Here is a 24,123-nt window from a genome sequence, read left to right as displayed (position 1 = left end):
TTTAACCGGTTGCATAAATAAAATATTTCGTTGCTACTATTAAGTTTTGAAAATATTTTTTTAATTTGCTGATATTGTAAAGAAGTTCCAAATCAGCAAAGGGTTAGGAAGTTGGTCTTCTTATATGGATTTCGATAACCCTCCCCTTATGAGGTAGTCCTCGGGATTGAGTTACACCCAAAATCCATCTTTTTATATCTAACTCAGGTTTGTCCTAATTCATTGTTCACCTATAATGTTGTCCTCCAAATTATTATTTTATCCTCCGCTCCCGTTAGCGGTCTGGATATATGAGGAGTGTTACGAAATCTCATAGCAGAAAAGGTTTGGAAAGTTGGAACTCTTATATATAGACAATCCTCCCTTCATAAGTTAATTTTGTGATCGAACTAAGCTCAAGATCTATGTAAAAAAATTACATTTATTTTAATTGTGTTATTCTTATCTTACGAAAGTAAAAAAGTTGTTTCCATATAAGTTGAATCTGGTCTAAGAAAAGGATCAACTTTGTCCTTGTTATTTTTCAAATTAAGGTTAAAAGGATTAGGCAAATATCACGATGCTAAATGAGAACATCAAAATTTAATCTATTCAAAGCTTTGATGGAAACATTTGTTTTTTTTTGTCTAATTTGGGCTGCTTAGCAGCCAGCCCTCTTGCAAAATCTACCATTGACTTCACAAATTTTGAAATTTATTGAACAATAAAAGAGCAAGAAGAAAAGAACTCCATACATTTTTAATTCTGGTTGTTAGAAAGTCACCAGATAATTAAAATTGGTAAAATTATTAGAATAGTAATTATATTGTTTAGTAATTACAATTATTTATTTATTTGTTACAATGTAATTACAGTATCGTTACAAGTGTGTGCTGTTTGGTTGCACAAATACAATCATAAGATTATACTGTATTAAATTTTGTAAACAAAAGTTAATTATCTAAAAATAAAAATTCTTATTAGACAATAAGGGTCTTTATAAATGATATTAAATTAAACATTTAGGGTATGTATATTGTCTTTTGAAAATATATTAATCGGAAAAAGATTTAAAATGCCCCTCAAGTTTCTAAATTGGTATAAAATTATCTTTCATCCACCTATCGGCCCTAAAATACACCTCACGTCCCTCAATGTTAATCCTTTGACTCAGATTTGCCCTTATTTTTGATAACTCTTTTAAAGTAAAATTATTAAATATTTATTTATTATATTTCTTAATGTGATTGGTCCAACTTTAAATCTTTCTCAAATAAATAATAAAAACGATATTTTTAAAAATTATATTTTTCTATAATACCACTTATGATTCATATATTTATCTGATACTCATGAAAATAATATTGAATAAATAATTCTTTTCATGATATCTTCCTATTGGCCTATTTTAAACCAACCCTAATTTATTACAACCTAATCCAACTCATGAATGGGGATCTAACTAAACTCCACACTTACCCCGACTGATTGAAATAGAAAAAAAAAATGGAAGAGATAGAAAGTGAAGGGCTAGGGAGGGAGAAGTGTAGAAGATAGATGCCTAACCTTTTTATACCTTCCAACTTACTATGAAATTCAAAATCAAGTCAATCATGTGAGCTTATATATTAAATAATTCCAAATTATTTTAACGGAAAAGGTATAAAATGTCCTTAAACTATGAGATTTGGTACAATATTATCCTCCATCCACCTAATGAGTATGATCCGTTAGACATAAGGCTATTTTTGAGCGGAAAGGTGGACGTCAAGGGTATTTTAGGGCCGATAGGTGGATGCAGAATAATTTTGTACCAATTCAAATACTCGAGGGGCATTTTAGGCCCTTCTCTGTATATTAATTAATAAATATACTCCCTCTGTCCATTTTGAATTGTCATGTTGCGCTTCGAAAATCAATTTGATTGATTTTCAAGGTTAAATTAGATTGCATTAATTTGATACTTTAAACAAAAAAATAGATATTCAAAAACTATATCAAAAGTATAAAATCATTTTTTCTTGCATATCAATATGATGAAAATACATATAAGATGTTAGTCAAAGTATCATTTGTAACTAAAAAAGAAAACTATAACAATTAAAAGTGGACGGAGGTGTATATTCTTAATTAATATTATAAAAAATAATTAATTTATATTTTAATTAAATTAATCATAAAAGCACAAAACACAAGATCTTTATGAACATCATGAAATGCATGCTTGACAAAAATATTAATACGAATATAATATTTCATAAAATTATTAAAACATTTGACAGAAATAATCTAACTAAAAAATGACTGGTAATGTGAAATATCAAGTCAATGCTTTTAAAATAAATAAAATCGAAAATATAATATACTTTAAATTCAAAATTAAAAAAAAATTAACATAATACTCTTATGGCAAATTTCAACATAACATACATAAATATGATTTAAAAGAAAAGAAAAATGTAAGTGTATTGCCTTATTCAACTATGATTTATACCTTAATTTAAAAATTAAAATACCAATAAAATTATGCTATTGAAAATAAAATTAGAACAAATAAATAAATTGATGATATGAAAACTGAATGCAATCACATAAAAAGGTAAAGATTGAAAATAAGAAGGAAGTGAAATATAAAAAATAAAAAATACAAATATATTGTTAGAAAATATTAACAATAATAAAAATATTTTTTCTAAAAAAATAATAGAAATAAAAAAATAAATTAAAAATAAAAATACAAATATAAATAAAAAGGAAGAGAGAATTTTAAAAGTTTCATGTCATTGCACTCAATCACAACACTACCTCAGGAATTAGGAGTGTAATTACTACCCTTCAATTACACTAAATTTTTCTCTTGCCACCAACATGGGTTGTGGTGCACTAGTTGGAGTGCTTCACCATTTATCAGAGGTTTCAGGTTTGAACTCTGTGCCTGGAGAAAATTCTATTGGGAGCGTCACCCCAGAATGGATCCTGCAGAACACGATCTGAATTTAGTCGAAGCTCCATGTGAACTCCGGACACCGGATGGGAAACCAATAAAGAAATCTCTTGCTAAGTAAATACTTGATCTACCAAACATGTCAAAGAGTGTAATTACACCCAATTACATCAAATCTCAATCATATGGTAACTTTCCAAACAAACCCTTAATTAATATTTGAATTGTTTTAAATGTTATTTTACAATTTAAAAATTACTCTAGTATTGCCATTCAACCTACAAAGTCACTTAATTATTATTTTGGTGATATATCCGATGGATTTTATTGGCGTCAAATTTTTTAAAGCTAATCGTTTAAAATAAAAAGCTATTACTTTTATTTATTGAGAACATATACATAGATTTATACATTTTTGCTACATATATATTAATTGTATGTATACTTTCAAATAATTACATATCTTACTACTAATTAAGAGTTCTCTATTTCATATTCAGAAATATATACATAGATACATGCATTTTTGCTACCAGATACACTAAACTAGAGAGAGGGACGAGCGAGATATGGAAGGGAGGTGAGGAAGATGGGCACGGAGGTAGTCATGTATCCAAAATACATGTGAATCACACTAGATACATGTGTATGTATATATATATATCTGCTTCATATGCATCTAAGATACCATATACATAGGTGAATGATGAGCAAAATGGAAGGGAACCGCGCGAAATTTGTTTATATATCCCAGATACATCCGAATCCGCTTGAATACAATGTATCTAAAATAAATTACACTTAATATCAACCTTATATATCTCGATATATATATTTAGACACACCAAAAAATTAATAAAATTCATAATATTACAAATTAAAGTTTATATCAAAACATAATCAGACCTCAAAACACAGATCAAAACATAAAGAGGAAACCAATGGAAAAGGTCAAAAGGACATCTAGAGAGGGAGGATTGGGGGAGCTACTAAAAAAAAAGGACAAAAGCAAAGATTTCATAATGTTTAGACAAAATTGGCTTGTTGGTTAAGGCAATTAAATAGGATTTCCACTCTCCTCTAATAATAATGCCAAAGAAATTGCTTGTTATATGCTCCACCTTCTAATTATTAATTTTAATAATAGTAATAAATACATTTTCCTTAAAAACAAAACTTTCCTCCTTTTCACCAGCTATTGATGTTGTTTTCTAGCATGCTTGGGAAAACAAGATCTTTAAATTTCATATGTATGAAAAGAAAAAAATGTAGTAATAAGTATGAATACTTGGAAAATAACAATGTAACTAATGTGTCAGGGAGAAGAAGTATCGAGAAAAAGTAATTAGATAGAAGATGATGGAGATTCACTTATTGAAGAATATGACCGTACATATGAGATTATGGAGGACATTAATTAAGATAGAAAGCTAGTTAGGAATAGTTGAGACTCGAGAGTTATCATGTTTTTTCCTTTATATTAACTTATAGTTGTAGCATTATTAATTCCGAGACTTTTAGTGTTATAATATTTTTGTTACTATTTAATGTTTCTTATACTTGGATCATTATATTAATTTGTTGTAGTAGTATTTAAGTATTTTTGTTATGCTTTCATTGATTTTTTGTTTTGATTTTTTTTCTCCCGCTGTTTTTTTTTTTTTTTTTGAAATGTTTTTACTTGAGCACTTGTGGATCTATCAAAAATCACATTTTTTATTTGTTGAAAAATTCTACAAATTACTCTCTCTGAACTCCACTTGTAAATTCATATTGAATCTTATCTTATGACACAAATATTTTTTAGGAGTAACCTTAATTTACTGATACACATGTACACATTATTAACCTTTTAGGAAGTGGTGAAGTGGTAGTTAGGGGCAGAGTCATAGTGATAGGAGGTGTTCACGAATCGGTTTGAGTCGATTATTAGATAAAATAAAAAATATCTTTCGAAGAGATTTACAGTTTATTTGGCATTGTTGTTGGGAGCTTAGAAGCATTTATTTTGTGCATATTTTTTTTGAAAAGTTAGGGATTTGGCAAATATATAAAACTGTTTTAAATGGAAGCAGATGCAGTTTTTCTATTATTAGGAAGAAGCTAAAATTATTTGTTTCTCATAAAAAGCAGGAGCAAATATAGAAAATTATTTTTTCAAGACTAATATACGGATTTCTCAGCTCTCGCATTGATGAATACTTGGTGTGAATTGTAGAATTCTGTGAACCATCGAGTCTTTGAACAAAAGTTGCGCCCGAAGCCATTAGGCCGAGGGCACGTCTGCCTGGGCGTCACGCATTGCGTCGCTCCTCGCACACTACAAGGCGTCGCGCGAGGTGAAAGTTGGCCTCCTATGCGCCCCCAGCACGCGGCTGACCTAAATGAGAGTCCACGTCGACGGACGTCGCGATAAATGGTTGTTGAAACTCAACTCTCTCTTGTTGTCGCCGCTAGAATCCGTCGTGCATCCAGACTCCCAGACCCTAATTGCACCGACTAAGTAAGGCCTCCTGAACGCAACCCTAGGCTAGGTGAAATTATCCGCTGAGCTTAAGCATATCAATAAGTGGAGAAAAAGAAATCAACAAGGATTATCTTAGTAACGATGAATGAACCGGGAACAACTCAACCTTAAAATCGAGCTAAATATATATATCACATGTTTGATTAAATTTCATTTAATAATTTATTTTTTTATGTTTATATAATAAATTTTATATTTTATTTTACATTTCTGTACTATTATTTTTTTAATTTTTTACGTTACAAAATTAGAAAAAAAAAGAAGATAAAAACAATTAAAGATTTCAACCATCCAAAAAAAATAATAATATTGATTGAAAATTTGAATAGGAATATTTCTAATAATAATAAAATTTAATTTATTTTTTTGTAATAGATGCTTAATATAGTTTCTTTCTATAAATAATCTTAAGTACATTTATCTATGTCCTTAATCATATTTTGACTTTTAAAGTATTTTTAAAAAAGATTAGTCAAACATAATTTGCTTATAAAAAATACTTTTCAAATAAATTAACTAAACATAAATTATATTTTTTTCAAAAGCATTTTTCTGAAAAAGTTATTTTTAAAAAATGCTTATGAAAATAAGTAGATTTTAACAGGAATTACTCTTACTGATGTGTATATGAGAACCTCTTTATCGTATGACCTTTTCCAGCCATTTTTAAATTTGTTTCTGTGTTATTAAATTTTGCTTTTAAAATTAATTAATTGAATTTTCCTTTGTACTTCCTAAAAATTAGATAAATGTTAATTAATGGCTTTAAATGGAATATATGTAGTATTTGCTTGGGTCAAGATGAACAAATCAATTAGGCTAATAGGTCATAACTCCTACCACCCAACTACATTTATTCTATTTGTTTGATTTATTTTTTCAAAAATAATTTGTTTATTTATTAAATCAAACTAATAAAAATTATTATATTTATCATGATTATTGAATAAAACAAATTCCAGAAAAAGAGTCTATTTTCCTATGTCTGATAATTTTTTGATAGGCTAATTAACTTGAATCATGTCCAAACTAGTTTATCCGATATTGTAACTGAAAGTCCTGCCTACTTCTCTTTTAGGCTTAGGGTAGTCCTAAACTACCTTCTTCTTTGCTGGCTTGGGAAAGATCCGCGGACTTAATTTGGACTTGATTAAAAATTAAATATATATTGCTTCATCACAATCTTTATTGATTTATCCGTAGTTTATAACACATGCATTTGTTAAGGGTTTTTTTTCCATGTTGATCTCTATGTTCTTATTTATGTGTTAAAGTTGAAATTTTGAGATTCAAAATTCTAAATTTTGACCATGATTTTAGACATTGAAACTTTATATTTTCTAAAATAAAATTTATATATTTGAATAATATGTAAAAAATAATAAAAATTACAATAGACATAATATATAAATATGTCATTTAGTTTACCTCATTTCACATTTATGTGCTCCAATTTTGGGTGTGTACAAATGAATATTTGAATTTGTATAAAGTTCAAAAGTAGACAAATGAGTCCTACGTTGCATAATACACATAGGACACATTTGTCTATATGTTAAATTTTACACAAGTATTTATTTGTACAAATTCAAATTTGGAGGGTATAAATATGAATTGAAGCCAAGCTAAATAATATATTTATGTATTATGTCAATTACAAAAATTAAACAATTATATATATATAAAACTTGATTTACTTTCAAAATTTTAATTATACCATATAAATTAAGACAGAAAAAATAAGATTTATCTTTTCCATGTGTCTTAAAATACATTTAGAGTAATCAAATTAAATTTCTCTTTGAATTATTCAACCCATCCTTATACTTAATAGTCTAAAAAATCTCTATAGTCCAAAAAAGATGAAACCTAAGCACACCACCATGTGTTTGTTATTTTTCCTTTAGATAGAGTACTTTTATTTAGTGGGAAAATTGATAATTTCGTTCACAATCGAAAAGTCAAATAATTAATTTTGTTTATAAAAATATAATTTCTCAAAAAAAATTTAAACATCTCGAATCATTAGATTATATTGCTTCACATTACTATTTTCAAACATACAAATATTTTTATATTTATTTAAGTTCAAATTTATATTGAAATTTAAGTATTCTGATATTTAACTCATCAAGATAAATTGGATAAGGGGGTATTGCCACAATGGAGTTATTGTGGGAATTTTTTTTGTGTTTGATGTCTATTTTGGAATTATATAAATTCAAATTTATGTGGAATAAATTCTTACTTTGAGATAAGATGCATCGTAAAGGTGTCTCTTGCCAAAAACTCAGACTAATTTGAATTGATACGGAAAAATATTTATTTTAAAAGTAAAATATTCTCTATTAAAAAAAATTAACTTAAAATTCAAATTTGAGATCTTTAATTTAGAATAAATGAATATTAACTATGTCACTATAATCTATGATGATGAAACTATGTGGACATTAGAGTTGTTTAAATAAGCTTTAATCCTAATATGAGATCTTTAATTTAGAATAAATATATATTTACTAAGTCATCGTAATTTACAATGGTGAAACTGTGTGGACTTAATTTGATTTAATCTTCTTTTTTCTATAAAAAAAGAAACTTTAAAATCAAAGTATAAAAGTATTAATTGATTTTATCTAAATATTATCATTTAAAAAATACTTAAAATAAGTCAATTTAAACATGTTTTTAAGCCCGTTTGAATTGACTTTTGACAACTGAAAATTTTAATTTAAGACTTCTTTATATCATTTTAGATTAAACCAAACTTAAAAATTATTTTAGAGTTATTTGAGACACTTAAAATAAGTCGATTCAAATATTATTTAAAAAAATAAAAACTTTCATTTTCTTTGATAATTTTTCAAATTGGCAAACAATAGTACAATAATACTCTGTTCTTCTCTCTCTGCAAAATACGACAATTTCATCAAAGAAAACCTGTTCGTACATTTTTCAATAATAATATATGATACTAACAATTACATCTATGATTTTATTATACTATATAATAAAATATATAAATATATAAACATAGTACATAGCTCGAATATTTTTCCAACATATACAAATCCAAGGTGATGTTTGTTGTTCATCCGTTTCATCTTCTCCATTCTTTACTACCCAGAAAACCCCATTTTCATATCTTCAATTCCATCCTATTTTCTTGAAGTTTTATCCTGGATCCGCCATTGTTGCCTTTTCTTCAAACAATAGGTGTAAAACGCTTACCTGAGGTTGTAGTTTTCGTAATAATACCCAGAAGGAAAATTTTTTTTGGGGGAAATAGAGATGAAATGCTTCTATTTCACGAAGGATGAGGAAGAAGAAGGGGGAACATTGAGTTCAAGGGAATCGAAGGTTTCATGGGTTCGTTCGTTGAGTGTAGCGTCAAGTAGTGTTGATACAAGGAAGTCGAGGTCAGATTTGGATTCGGAATCGAGGGATTTTAGTGAAACGTTTGAGTTTTATGAGTTTTTGACTCAGAGAAGAGCTAATGATCTACGAGTATTTAGCTTCTCGGAGCTTAAAATGGCGACAAAGGGTTTCAGTAGAGGACTGATGATTGGAGAAGGAGGATTTGGGTGTGTTTACAGAGGGATTGTTAGTGCTCCATGTTCGGATTTGAAAATGGAAGTTGCTGTTAAACGACTGAATCGCCATGGATTCCAGGCATGCTTTTCTCCTCAATACTTATGAAATTCGAAAAAAACAAACATAAAAATAACTTCTTTTTTTTTGATGTTTTTCTAATTTCGAGAATTCACCTTTGTTCTAAGTTACGTTGCTCGAACTCTATAAAAATACTATCGAACCCAAAGTTGTATCCTGTGAAACTTCAGTACTTTTGGAGGTTGAATTCTAATGAATATGTTTAGTTATTATGCTTATTAATGTGGTTTTGATTAAAATTTGAACTTTCTAGTGCTTATTTCAAATTGGAGTGATTTAGTTTATAGAAACATGAATTTTTTTAGGAGAAAAAAAGAGTAATTTTATTATATGCTTATAATATGAAAATTATTAAAATTGATAGTTAACAATTTAGAATGTTTCTATTTTATCATTTTGATATAAGAAGGTTGCATAAAATACTTTTCTATAATTTCTGAATAGTTAAAATTTCATCTTATGAAATATAATACTAATGTTCTGCAGTTTAATCCTGAAAATTAATCAAATTTGCCTTTCAATGTCAAAAGATGCACCTCTTTTTTTTAAATAAAATATCACCTTGCATTACCATAACGAGAAGAAGAAAAAAAAGAGAGGGAGATTGTTCTTGTGACTCGGGATGAACCTTTATCGAGTCGTTTTGGAAAAAGACTCCATATGGTCATTGGCCATTAGGATTTGTTTTTTGTGCTTTATGGCTTGTTCTAGTTGTTTGAGCTTTTAAATGTCTTTTTATATGTATTTCTTTGTATAGTTTTGTTTTTGTTTTGCATATTGTAATTCTAGTTTTGCTCTTATATGTTCATTTCTTTTGCCATGATATATGTTTTCATTAAGATAAAGCTGAGTTTTTCGACAGTCATCTTATATGTTTCATGTTCGTCTAGTATTCAGGGGCATAAGGAGTGGATTAATGAAGTAAACTTTTTAGGTGTAGTGAAGCATCCAAATCTAGTGAAGTTAATCGGATACTGTGCAGAAGATGATGAAAGAGGGATGCAACGTCTTTTAGTCTATGAACTGATGCGTAACAAAAGCTTGGAAGACCATCTCTTGGCACGAGCAGCTGCTCCTCTCTCCTGGACTTTGAGATTAAAAATTGCCCAAGATGCTGCTCGTGGATTAGCCTATCTTCACGAAGAAATGGATTTTCAGGTGATGTAGAGTTTAGAATCATCCATTACGTATCTTCACAACTAGTAGTCCATGTGTTCTATTAACTGCCCTCAGCCCGTTTCTTTCTACTATGTTTCCATGTTAAAGAAAAAGTCGCAGCTGGTTTGTTTACCTGATCAGTTGAGGAATAAACTTTCTTGCAAGTCTACCTTAATCGCGCATGTTTATTTGGGTAATAAGAATGCTCGTTGCTAAATTCTTAAAGCGGTGAAATCCTTATTGATCATAATCTGGTAAAATACGCTAGGTGAGTATAAGTAAAATATGATGAAACGAACAAGGAAGACTAGCTGTGAGATGGGTTTGGATGATAGGTGAGGTGCCAAAGAGAAAATCATTTGGCTGGATTATTGTGACCAAGACAAATCTGACGTTTAATCAATCTTAAAGCAGTCTGTTTCTTCAAACTGCTTCGTATACCTAATTCATCATGTATTTACGTGGTTTTTGGACGAGTTACCAAATGAACAAAAAGTCTCATTCGGAACATTTGGCTTTAAGCATATGAAGCATTGCACTATCATTCTTTTCTTCACACAATTCTGAAATCTGGATGCCAATTGCTTCTGCACTCTTCTTTGTTTCGTCAAAATTGTGTGTTCTAGAATTAAATCGATAGTTTCAGAAGTTTGTTAATTACCGAGCGAGCCTACAAAACCTTTGTATTTATGTCTGTCCCTAAGAGAAAACATGACTTTTTGGTGCATAGAAGCCCAACACAACATTTTGACTATTAACAGGGATAGCTGAGCTCTTTTGTCAGCAATACCAACTTCTAGCCTTTGACATTTCTGGTTCTAAACTTTTTCATTGTGTTATTTTTTCTTTGCTGTCTTTGTTTCAGTTAATATTTCGAGACTTCAAGCCATCGAACATTCTTCTGGATGAAGACTTTATCGCCAAACTATCAGACTTTGGACTAGCTAGGCAAGGTCCAACTGCAGGACTAACCCATGTTTCAACATCGGTAAGTATCTATTTTCTTCCCAATTTCTATTTTCTGATGTTCTTTGATTTGCATTACCTGAGCTGGGGGTCTTCAAAAACAGCCTCTCTACCTCCGTAAGGTAGGGGTAAGGTCTCCGTCCCCTCCCCAGACCTCACAAGGACTACACAGTCTCAAATAAGAATGACTTTTTCTGTATTTAGAAAACAATTTAAGTTTAAACTTCTCGTTTTATCCTCAAATGATTTATAGCCGCAGAAATGTCTATGACATGTTTTAGACCAGCCTGACTTAGCAATTCCTCAGGTTGTAGGTACGGTAGGCTATGCAGCTCCAGAATATGTCCAGACTGGAAGACTCACTGCTAAAAGTGATGTTTGGAGCTTTGGAGTTGTTCTGTATGAGCTCATTACAGGAAGGAGAGTGTTAGAACGAAATCTTCCTCGAGCTGAGCAAAAACTATTAGAATGGGTAAGACCCTATGTTTCAGATACGAAGAAATTTCATTTTATTCTTGACCCTCGACTTGAAGGGCATGATTGTATCAAGTCAGCTCAACGACTTGCATCACTTGCCAACAAATGCCTTGCAAAGAATGCAAGATCACGCCCTAGAATGAGTGAAGTCGTTGATATGCTTGAGAATATCATAATTGATGCTGAAGCAGTGCCTGAAACTTTGAAAGAAACAGAAAATGTGAATGAACAAGTCGACGACACAAAGGAAGAAGGAAGAGAGGAAGTTGAATTAGGAAAACCAGAAAGCAATAGCCAAAAGTGGGGTTTCGACTTCAAAGAAATGGTCAGCTTTAGGAACAAATCCATCGGTAAGTTAGATTGGAGGAATTGGACAGCAGGTTTAGTCAAAACATCGTAACATACTGTCCCTCGTGTTCTGCTGGCTCTTGCTAATGGATCAGTTTTTTGTATTTTAGAATGGAGATATCCCGGTATCTTTGCTATATATGTTCTTCAAAGAGGTGTAAATTTGGTAGGAACATCATCTTCTCTGTAGCACATAATGCAAGTTCCTTTTCTCAATCTTGTATTTAGTTTGTATAGGGAACAATTTTTTTCCTCTCTCTCAATAGTCTTCTTCTCCATAGAGGCAACCACAACAACATATCCAGTGAAATCCCATAGGTGAGGTCTGGGAGGGTAGAGTGTATGTAAACCATACTCCTACCTTGTGGAGGTAAGGAGATTGTTTTCGAAGGATCCTTGGCAATGGTTGAGAGCTAATTAGAGGGTAATATGTTCTATGATCTTGGTGTTGCTAGATTGTATTTAAAGCTCAAATTAATGTAAAGAGGCTTTTTTCCCCTCTTTTTCATGTACTTTTGCTCAAGCAAGCATTTGCGATAATTCAAATTATAGTGTCATGAGTTTGAATTCAATATTCATAATGTTTTTGTACATATGCATTTACGGCCGGAGTGAAGTCAGATAGGGCATAGGACCACGGTCCATCTGAACCTCCTTTGTCGAAAAATTTTAAGTATATATATATGGTTGATATTATAGTAATGTTTTATTTGTAGGATTGAGTAATGTAGCCAATATTAAATTCGAGTCTAATGATGTTCGAAAGGGTGATTTCCTAAAGGCTATTTGATAGACTTTGATCCACCTTTTTTTTAGGGGTGGGGTGTTATAAGTAGTGTTGGTCCAATTGAACTTTGAAGCATTGATGAAGGTTCAATTCCCCGCCATGTAATTCTCCGAATAGTTTATAAGCAGTGCTGATATATTGGAGGCTTCAAAAATGGTTGTTGATAACCAAGAATTAAGAAATATTCAAAGGAGAAAAGCAAAATATTTTTAAAAAATTACTGAAATACACGTTTTATGTTTTCCTTATTTTTAATATTCCCTTCTATTTCTAAAAACCTCTAAAATTTCTTATTTCTCTTCAATGTATTTAATATATCCGAGCTACATATTAATGTATCAGAGCCGATATTTAATGTATCTGAGCTACATATTATGTATTCAGTTTATTTTATAATGTATCCGAGCTAGTTTTGAATGTATCCGAGCTACATATTATATATCTAAGCTAGTTTTTAATGTATCTGAGCTACATATTACGTATTCAATTTATGCTATAATGTATCCAAAATACTCTTTAACGTATCCGAAAGGTACAAATTTTAAAAAATTATTGTAATTAGAAAAAAAATAAAAATAAAATATAATTTACTCTTTACACAATTCAATTTATATAAATTATACAATTATTGGCTCAAGGATAAAGGGGGACCAAATTCAGGCCCATAAGAGTGGACCAATTGCACTTGCACATAACACACCTCCTCTGACCAACCAACAACTCACATGGTTATATATATATATATATATATATATCCTAAACTTACAGTTTAAAGTTTTATGGATCGACGATGTAAATAAAGTATTTATAGTAAAATTACAAGTAAATTTGAATGATATACATTATTTAATAACCCAGTAAATAAGTTGCTATCATGGATTAAATTTCTTTGTACTTTAATTGCATATGACTTTAAGATATTTTAATTAAATGTGCATCCCTCTTTTTTCTTTCACTTCCCTATTTCTCATAGTCCTTCCCCACCCTAAGAAAGAAGTACAAAATGAAACAAGCACATCTACAATAATTTTGTATATTAAATGTATATGTGTGTGTGTTAAATATTTATATTTGAATTTAAATATATAAAACATATATATTTATTGATTTCCACAACTTAGGTGTATTTCCTCAGAGGTGTAAATGATTTTTTCTTCATAAACCCTAGTACTTGTCATCTAGAATGAAAAGATTGTTTCTTTTCCAAAAACCTATACTATAAGGGTGTATACAAACAACATAATTTAAATTTTGGGAGAAGGAAATGAGTTAATTATCATCTTTTTATGGATAGATCCGACCCAATAACTTTTTCCAAACCACACTCATACGATCAAACTTATCTCTCATGCTTCTTGGTAGGTAGAAAGTGATGCAAGTAGGGGTGTTTGTGGTTCTGTTTGGATCGGTTATTGGTTAAAACTAAAATCAAATCAATTTAGCTGGTTTTTTAATATTTCTAAAACCAAACCAAACGAAAAAGAAAATAACCATCGGTTTGGTTATTGACGATTTTCGGATTTTTTTAGTTTGAAAGTACTAAATTTTTGAGGACATACTTATCTTGATAGACACAAATACCTAATACATGAACAATCCACTGAAAAGTTATTGTTGCTTCAATTAAGCAATTAAATAATACTAAAGTTATCATTACACGAACAAAGTGATTCAATTAATAGAAGATGTAATTATCTTATAAGTAAAGACTAAAGTACTGAATTTTGATGGACTTAGACTTATGATTGTAACTAAAATTTACATATTAGGTTTGAGAAAATGGTAAACTTTAAGACTTAAAATTTAACAAAATATTTATATATTACTTGTGAGTAATATATATGACTAATGTCTCCAAATTCTCAATTATAAAGAATTAAATAATCATTTGAGACAGACTCCGATGACTCAAAAAACATAAAAATAAATATTTCTCCAAAATAAAAATAATTGAACGGTCAAAATGGGCTAACCTTCTTTGTTCATTTGTTAAAAGAAAAAAAGACAAAATTCTTTGTTCCTTTGTAAAAATAAATAAATATTGAAACTCTTTGTTTCGGCTTGAGCTTGTTGAATCCTGAAAAATACGTCACTAACTGTCGACAAAATATCCTTGAGAACATTATCCTTATTTTTGTCTTAAGCTTGTGTCATTCTCCAACAATTTGATATTCAAAAGATACCTAAGATATGGCCACTTTAGAATATAGCACTAATGATTTTATTTTTTTGGAGGACCCCTCAAATGGCCTATAATATTGGAAAGAAGAAATGGATTTGCATCTTTCTACAATCCTATTGTGACTACTTCTCTTTACATCACTCTTATGGATAACATTATTTTTTCCACTACTAACTTTTTTGAATCTTCCCATCTTGTTATTATATACTTTACACTAAAGGATAAAAAAAAAAAAAAGCCCAATGTATCCCACAGATTCTAAAAAGGGGATGTAACATATAGAAAAGCTGAAATAGACATAACACAAGTACTTTGGCTTTGAAAAGTTTCAACTTTTCATAGGGTGAAAAGGTTGCCAACATCAATTATGCAAATAGCACTTTGCACTCCCTCGTAATAATAACATACCTAGTATAATTTCACAAGTAAAGTTAAAGAAAGGTAGTTTGTAAGCAAATTTACTCCGGACTTGAAAATAAAGATTATTTTCGATAGACCCAACAACTCGAGAAAAGGTATATGAAGGTAAAAAGGCCAAGACAAAAATACTAAAGATAGCATTCTAAAAAAACTATCACTATAAAATTATACTATAAATGAAGTACAAGAAACAAGAGATAATAACAAAAATCGAAGACCAAGAAACTACTAGGTATGAAAGGGTAGTATGCATTCCTTTAGTGTCAAAAAGTGAACATTGTGAGCAAAAAACTCAAAGTTACAAACACATTCAGGACCTACAGAAAGTATTGATTCAATACATTAGCCAAAAACAACTGTACAATCAGCCAGCTGATACTGCAAATGTGCAGAGGTTCTTCATCAGCCTCAACTACTTATCAAGCTTGATAAACACATAAAAGGCAAAAAAACAAGAAATTAAGGCATCTTTCAATCATTTGTTTAATTATTTAGCGTAAAGGGGAGAAGCAGACGGTCTCGGATAAGCAACTGAAGGATTTCTATTAGCAACATCACCAGCACTTCGTCTACGTGGTCTAGGTCGGTTGCTAGCGTGGCTGCGAGTATTTCCCGACTCTTTAGATTGTTGATAAAGTTGCTCCAGTTCTTTAACAATGTCACTCATGCTTGGTCTAAACCGAGGATCTTTGGATAGGCACCGCAAGGCAAGGTTAGCTACTTTACTAGCCACCTCCATTGAATACTGGCCTTCAAGACGGGTATCCAGAACACGGAAGACCTTACGTTTGTTACCTAGGTAAGGTTTCGCCCACTCCACTAGATTGTGTTCTCCGGATGGTCTATTCTTGTCGATTGCCCTACGACCTGACAGCATTTCAAGGAGGACAACTCCAAAACTATACACATCACTCTTGCTAGTTAAATGACCTGTATCAAACAGATGGATCAAAGGGAGTTGAGTTATTAATAGATAATTCAAGGTACCAGTGAATTATGACAACGGTTGAACGCAACAGGGAAAGTCAGGCAAGAGTACAAGTTTGCATCGGCTGATTAAAGACTCAACATGAAGATATCAAAGTCCATCCCAGAAAGAGCACTAACTAATTGTTGCCCAGGGGATGGAGTGCAGTACAAATGCATCATAGGTGAATGACTAATGAGGTTCTTGACAATAAGAATGCGAGTTAAAAAGAAAAAAGACAACTGCATGCTAGATGGATCTTGGATAAGAAAAGATGGACATAAAGATGCCGATCAGTACCTAATATTCTAAATTTGGATACTCTATGGATGTCGGGCCACATTGGAACAAGAGAAGAAACTAGCACATGAGTCAAGGGGGAAAAGAAACCATACCTGTGGCCATGTATTCTGGAGCTGCATATCCATAGGTCCCCATAACCCTTGTAGAGACGTGGCTTTTATCCCCTGTTGGCCCATCCTTAGCTAATCCAAAGTCTGAGAGTTTGGCAGTGTAATTCTACAATGATATAAGAGAAACAGCACCAAGTAAGCACATGTTAGCTGGTTGGTAATAAGCAAGCAATTGCACAAAGATCTAATTCATACGGGACACGTACCGAATCAAGCAAAATATTCGAGGTTTTGAAGTCTCGATATATCACTTTTGTCTCAGCACTGTGGAGAAAAGCAAGCCCTTTTGCAGCTCCTAGAGCAACCTTCAAGCGTAGTTTCCAAGAAAGAGGCTGGAAATAAGAACCTCCTGTTACAGAACAACAAACACTATTACTCCAAAGGTATCGATGATCATAGAGTTGAAATTAAGATGGTAGGGGCAAAGTACTCACTCCTAAACAAATGGTTTTCCAAGCTGCCCCGAGGCATGAACTCATAAACCAAAAGACGATGTTCGTCCTCCAAGCAGTAGCCAATCAGCTTTACAAGATGAGGATGAGAAAACTGCCCCAAATAGTTAACTTCTGCCTAAAAACATAGAAGCATAATACAAATCAGAACTCAGACAACCTTATGAAACTCAAAATAACAAAGTATTAGGCACTTAACAAAGCACTCAATAAGTAACAACGACAATTCATGCAGAGGCAGAATCAAGATTTGAAGTTTATGGGTTCTAAACTTGCCTCAAATCTCATAATTCATCTTCGTTACTAGGTTTCGCAATAAAACGTTTCATACATATTTAATGAATTTCCTAATACAAATACAGGGACTAAGCAAAAGCTACTGGCTTCGTCCAAACCAATAGCAAATGATCTAGTTCCGCTTACTCTGAGTTCATGGTATAATCAATGCATTTTAAGCTTAAACCGACTCGAACATCTCCATATCGAACATAAAAAAAAACTCACCAGCCATTCCCTGTGACCTTGGAAACCTTCTTGATTAAGCCTTTTCACAGCAATGATCACACCTGTCCCAGGCTTGGTAGCTGTGAACGTGTTCTCATCGATCCACCCTTTAAAAACTGATCCAAATCCACCTTCTCCCAGCACACTATCGGGACGAAAGTTCCTAGTGGCTGTTTTGAGATCAGAAAAGCTAAAGCTCTTCAAATTGGGAGACTGCAATATCTCTCCTTCACTTCTAGTAGTTGATGGAACCCTGGAGCTTGAATTACTATCACCACCATCTATGCTAACAGATCTTGAATTTAGCCCTGCAACAATTCTCTCAATTTATTAGATTACCATCAATTAACCCCATTAGAACACAACAAAACATCTTAAATCTTAGTAGCTCAATTAACTAACTTATAATCCCCTTTGCTACCCCTACTCCCAATTGTTTTTTTTATCAACAAATTATATTAATCAGGATAACTACTATTACCAAATAGAGACTACTAAAAATTAGCAAGAACTCAAACTAGCCACTTAACAAAGGCATGATCATCCTAATATGAATGAAAATTAGAAAACAAACAAACAAAACAATTTAACAGAACCCATCCTACAAAAAGACTCAAATTTGCAAAAATTGTGCAAGTAAACAAGAAAAAAAAGTGCATAGTCTTATATCAAATACCTGTATGAAATGGGCTTTCAGCTTTAATTCTAGCACTCAAACATATCCCCATTAGAACAACAACAAACAAAAAACAAAATCACCCCTTTTAGCTTCTCCTTCTTCTGTAGACCACAGAACACACAAACTACTTGTATATTCAAAAAAAAAAAAAAAGATCCAAGTAGCTCAAAGCTGAAATATGAAGAAAACAGAGAAAGGGTCTTTGTTATTTCTTCTGAAAGAAACACAAAAGAAATGAATGAGTCCTGTTTTTTCAAGAACAAAGAGAGGGTTTTTGAAGAAAAGAAAGCACCCCCCCTCTTCTTTTTTCAAGAAAAGTCAGTAGTTTTGGAATTGGAAAGATAAGAAAGATGATGGCTGCTTAATAGGTGTTTTCTTTTGAAACAGAGATCAAAACAAAGAGCTAAATTTGACTTATCTAAAGCAGTGGTTATAGGAAAATGTTAAATGTAGGGTAGTGAAAGAGGAGAGGAAGGTTGGTAGAAGGAGATATTAATGGCAGACTGGTCCTACTACATATCTTTAAAGTCTACATTTTCTCTCTCTCTCTCTCTTTGGACTGCTGGTCTTTAATTCACACACACTACCAGGCTATAAGGGTGTTTTGCTTTGAATTTGTGGCTAGGATGTTGGCGATGACTAACAATGGTGATTGTAAATATCGATTAAGAATGATGGTATGTTATGAATATCGATTAAGAATGATGGTGTGAGTTGCAGTTAAGGTTAATGATAATAGACAATAATAATTAAGGGTGATAGTTGATATTAATAAATAATAATTGTGATAGATGATAGTAATAGTTAATAATGGTGATGAATGATAAATCGTTATTGATTATATATAAGTAGTTAATAATGGTTATGAATGATAGTAATGTCTGACGGACAATAATGATTGGTGGATGAACAGTAATGGTTAATGGTGATGGTGGTTGACGATACATAATAGTAATTAATACTAATGATTGTTGATAATGATTTATAGCGGCAATATTGGATGTACTACATCGAAAATGATTGTTAACAGTAATTAATTAGCAACAATAATTTAATTATCGATAAATATAATTTTTTAACAACAACTAACACTTTTTATAAACGCTCTTAAAAATTTAGCTACATTGAATCTAATGATACTTAACTAACGTCGGTAAAAATTTTAGCATTTCTTTATTAATGTATATAGTTATTGCTGCAAAAAGTTATTTTTGTTATAGTGATGGCGATAATAACGACTTATTATAATGATTAGGTGTCAGTGATGGTGATTGTGACTGAGAATTGATTGGATGGTGGTTGTACATAGGCGTCTGGCACCAAAACGAACACTTTTTGAACCCTAATCATCAAAAGAAACACTCTCTAAAATAGATATCTAAATTGACAATTTATTTCGTGATGGGCGAATTATAACTATCATCCTTTAAGTTTTAACACTGTTCATCCCGTTAACTTTAAATTCATCTAAAAAATACTACAAAGTTTTAAAGATAGTTCGCCCATTTAAAAGCTTACCACAATCTTTTTTATTAACTTTTCACGTAAATTTATATCTCTTTCTCGATTATAAGTGTATTATAAAGTTTTTCAATACACAAAATACTGATTTTTTCCACTTAATTACAAGTAGTAATCATTCAGATATATAGACAGTGATTAAAACATAAATAAAAACATAGTTTAATAATTAACATTAGATCTTAAAAAAATCAATGAACTTAATCACTGAAATTTATATGATTTGTATCGCTTTCATACGGCAAGAGTCATTGGTTCAAATCCAATAGTAGGTAAAACCGACCGAAACCCCTGCTTTTGCCAGCCCCCTATAGCTGGTGAATCATTTGAATCATAGGAATGGCAAAATCAGTAGATACCGGGCTTGGAACATCTCACCACACGTGTACTAAAAGCGCGATCTTGAAACTAGAAACTCTGGTTTGGAACAAATGAGCGGATAGGCTTGACGAAGTTTAGGAAAAATGCAAGAAGAATTTTTGCCGTTCTAGATTAAATTAGTCAGGAAAATAAACTTTATTTTCATTGTGCCCTTCCATTACAAAAGAATTAGCATATTGATTTTGATCTCTCTCCAAATATGTGTAATAACTATAATTTTATTCACTTTCAATAAATATTTGTGATTTTTAATATTAATCAACTTTTAATTTCCTCTTTATTGATAAAATTTATTGTTGATCTTCTTCATAAATATGAACACAAGAAAAATAGTCAAAAATCTCATTTAAGCAAAACACATGGAGAAGTGTCACCTTTTTACGGATGCCACCCATTCATCATATTTAAAAAAATAAATATTTCATCTGTTTCAATTGATATGATATAAATAATTAAAATTATAATTTTAAATATATTAAAAATATGTATATAATTATAATTTATTTTTTATCGATAAAATAAATTATTACTAAATATAGAATTATATCATTCTTTCAAAATTGATTAAAAAAATGAATTATATATAAATTAGGAGAAAAAAAAGGACCTTTCACTATTAATTAACAAATAACATCAAAAAAATATGTATCACTTCTATTAAATCCACCGACTAGTGGATAGGAATTACCCAAATTGTTATTAATGGAAAAACAAAATTAAAAAGAATGCTTAGCAATTTAGCAAAGAGTTTCAAGTCAAAATGAAGCAATAATCAATTTCCAATTTTCTTGGATTATAATCATATTTTGGAACCAACAAATTATTCACACCCAACCAACATTTTCTCATTTTCACACGTGCATATAATTTTTTTTTTGGATATAAATAATTTTTAAAAAAAAATTATTTTGATGTTCAATAAGATTTTTTTAAAATATTTGTATAATTTGTATAATAAATACTATAAAGGTAAAGATGGGAAGGGGTGTTGGATTGGAGAGAAAACAATCAATGTAAATATTTTTTTTTAAGAAAAATATACTCTGTGTGCGAAATGATTGAAATAGTAATATCAATCAAATAGTAATTAATTCTATCATAAATATGACTCTCTTAGTTACAATTTTTTCTAAAAATAATGTCATGCATTAGAATACGGAGTTAGAAAATACTAGTATATCAGTTCATCTTTACCAAAAGATATGATTACTTTGCTTTTTCAATTTCAAATTTAAACCGATCCTTTAAATGACATTCATATAAATTAAATACAAATTAAATATGAGCCACAAAGTGTAACTAAGTACAACAAAGCATGTTGATAAAAAATTCATTATTAATTTGATGCACAGAGTTTAGATTGTTAACTTTAACTTACATATTATATTATCGATTGACAATAACATAAATATAAATAAAGTAGTAGAAAATATTGTTTAATTCTGGAAACATCATATAAAAGTTGGTAAAAGAAAATAATTAATACCTCAATAACTATTGCTAGGGTATAGAACAATGACATTTCGTGGAATAATATCAAATCAATGGCTGTGTAATTTATTTTATTAAAAAATTAACTATATAAATTAAAATAAAGAAAATATTTAAAAAATGACATATTTTGGTTGCTTACAGAGTTGAATTATCACGTAAAAAAATAATAAATCATCAATCTAATTTTTCGTCTAGATGATTTCTCTTTCATGATTACTAATCTTCTCATTTAAGAAATAAAAAACTTCCTTAATATATGAATTCACATTATATTTAATTTTTAAAAATCAATTTTTCTCAATAAATGTCTTTTTCATTCCATCTAATTGTTCAATCAGATGATGGAAACAAAATTTATCCATGAATAAAATAATAAGACCATTCTAATAAATAATTTTTTTTTTCGGTCTATATATACGTAAGCATTAGGATAAAATAATATCTTTTTTTTAAAAAAAAAAGAAGTTTGATTAAGATTTAAGTAATAATAACAAGAATTTTTAAAAATTATTAAGTACTCCCTCCGTCTCATTTTATGTGGCAGTGATATCATTTTCTTTTTGGTCAGTCTAAAAAAGAATGTTACATTTCTTTATATGGTAAGTATTTAAAGGTACAATTCATTTTTCATCCTTATTGATTTCACTTAATTTTTAAAAATAGTAGTACCTAATACATGTATGAGAAAAGAGAAAAATAAATTTATTTTTTTGAAAGACAATTTGATAAACATTTTAAAATCTTCATTATAAATTAAATTTTATACACGATCAAATATTATCACATAAATGAAACAGAGCGAGAAATAAAATAAAACATCGCAATTAATTTAGTATAACAAAAGTACGTACGGACAAATCGAGGAGGTAATAGTCAAAGGGTTTGCATTTATTTGTCACCCATTTGAACGAGATTGACGCTCACTATATTCAATTTAATATTATTAATTTTTTATTTCAATTTGCGTAATATAATTAAAATTTTAAAAGTTAAATTAAATTTGACATTTCAATTCTTTTATATAATTCTTTATAAATCATCATTTAGATGTGTATTGAATAAATTTATTTTTATTTAATAAATTAAAAAATTATACTACATAAATTATTATAAGCTCATCTGAGAAGATTAATTTTTATTATTCCATGTAAAAAATTCAAATTTTAGAATTTTGTTATAAAAATGTATATTAAAGTATGTTTTGCATGGAATGACGTAGTATTTACGTCTATTAATTATCACAAAACATTTAAATTTGAATACGAGTATGAGTAATGTTTATTTTCTTCTAATTTAAAATTTTAAAAACATTTGCCTTTATATCAACATAATTTAATTAAAAAATATATTATAATATAAATTTAGTACAAATATTATTTTCTTAAATACATTAATGGTTTATTTTTAAAAAAAATAAAATTAAATTAAATGAAAAGTTATATATACACGTGTGCTTCGAGAAAGTAGTACTATTTCTTTTTATTGGACCAAAAAAAGAAAGTAATAATATTATTGGTACCTATCAAGTTTGAAATTAATTTAATAAAACTTTAGGTTAGAAAATATGTGACATGATATATATGTCTCTATCTTCCCAACTTTCACAATTTTGTCTTCTTTTGAAGAAAAAACATTAGGGAAATTTCTTGTAAATTTACAAAAGGAATTCACGTGCATTTTGCATTTTTGATTCAAATTAATTGTCAATCTTTTAACTTTTTAATAAATAATTTTATTAATTATTTTAGAATTAAATTAAATTAGATTAATTTAACAAGATAATCAAAATTTATAAAGATAAGACATAATTAAAATATTTTAATTAAACTATGTGAGTGTTTCTGAAGTTATATTTTTCGTATTATTTATACTTTTAAATTATACAAGGGTTCTATTATGTCCAAAAACTATGTGGGGATTCCATGAAGTTTCTAGAGAGGCAATAGAATCTCGTATAATGCAAGTGTATAGGGAAAAGTTTAAATTCGAAAGGGTAATAGAATTCTCAAATAATTTGTGTAACTGATATTTTCTTCATAATTTGAGATTAATTTATTTAAAATACAAAGCATTCAGATTGATATTCTTATTTATAAAACACTATAAATTATTATTTTTTACCGATCAAATCAATGAAAAAATATAGCATGTCATATATAAAAAAACATAACAAAGTAATTTAAAAAGAAACTAATAATAAGTTTAACCAAAGAACCTCAAAGTTTTCAAAGAAATTATGCCTTAGAATGTTCCAA

The 24,123-nt window shown here is 29.6% G+C and overlaps 2 protein-coding genes across 2 annotated transcripts; one reads left to right on the top strand and one right to left on the bottom strand.

Annotated features, from left to right (window-relative positions):
• The first annotated feature begins 8,434 nt into the window (after positions 1-8,434).
• Positions 8,435-12,640, top strand: LOC107021473 (serine/threonine-protein kinase PCRK1). Its single transcript, XM_015222146.2, has 4 exons — positions 8,435-9,119; positions 10,017-10,277; positions 11,143-11,265; positions 11,551-12,640. Exons 1-4 carry the CDS (start codon positions 8,739-8,741, stop codon positions 12,118-12,120), a joined length of 1,335 nt encoding a protein of 444 aa, XP_015077632.1. The 5' UTR covers positions 8,435-8,738; the 3' UTR covers positions 12,121-12,640.
• A 3,043-nt stretch (positions 12,641-15,683) lies between these two features.
• On the bottom strand, positions 15,684-18,995 carry LOC107023604 (probable serine/threonine-protein kinase PBL9). Its single transcript, XM_015224347.2, has 6 exons — positions 18,470-18,995; positions 17,794-18,101; positions 17,272-17,407; positions 17,044-17,186; positions 16,820-16,943; positions 15,684-16,387 (listed from the first exon to the last, which is right to left on the bottom strand). Exons 1-6 carry the CDS (start codon positions 18,519-18,521, stop codon positions 15,945-15,947), a joined length of 1,206 nt encoding a protein of 401 aa, XP_015079833.1. The 5' UTR covers positions 18,522-18,995; the 3' UTR covers positions 15,684-15,944.
• Positions 18,996-24,123: the final 5,128 nt, after the last annotated feature.

The sequence above is a fragment of the Solanum pennellii genome, chromosome 6 (assembly GCF_001406875.1).
Source record: "Solanum pennellii chromosome 6, SPENNV200".
In the NCBI taxonomy this organism is placed as follows: Eukaryota; Viridiplantae; Streptophyta; class Magnoliopsida; order Solanales; family Solanaceae; genus Solanum; species Solanum pennellii.
This window is presented reverse-complemented; position numbering and strand designations above follow the sequence as displayed.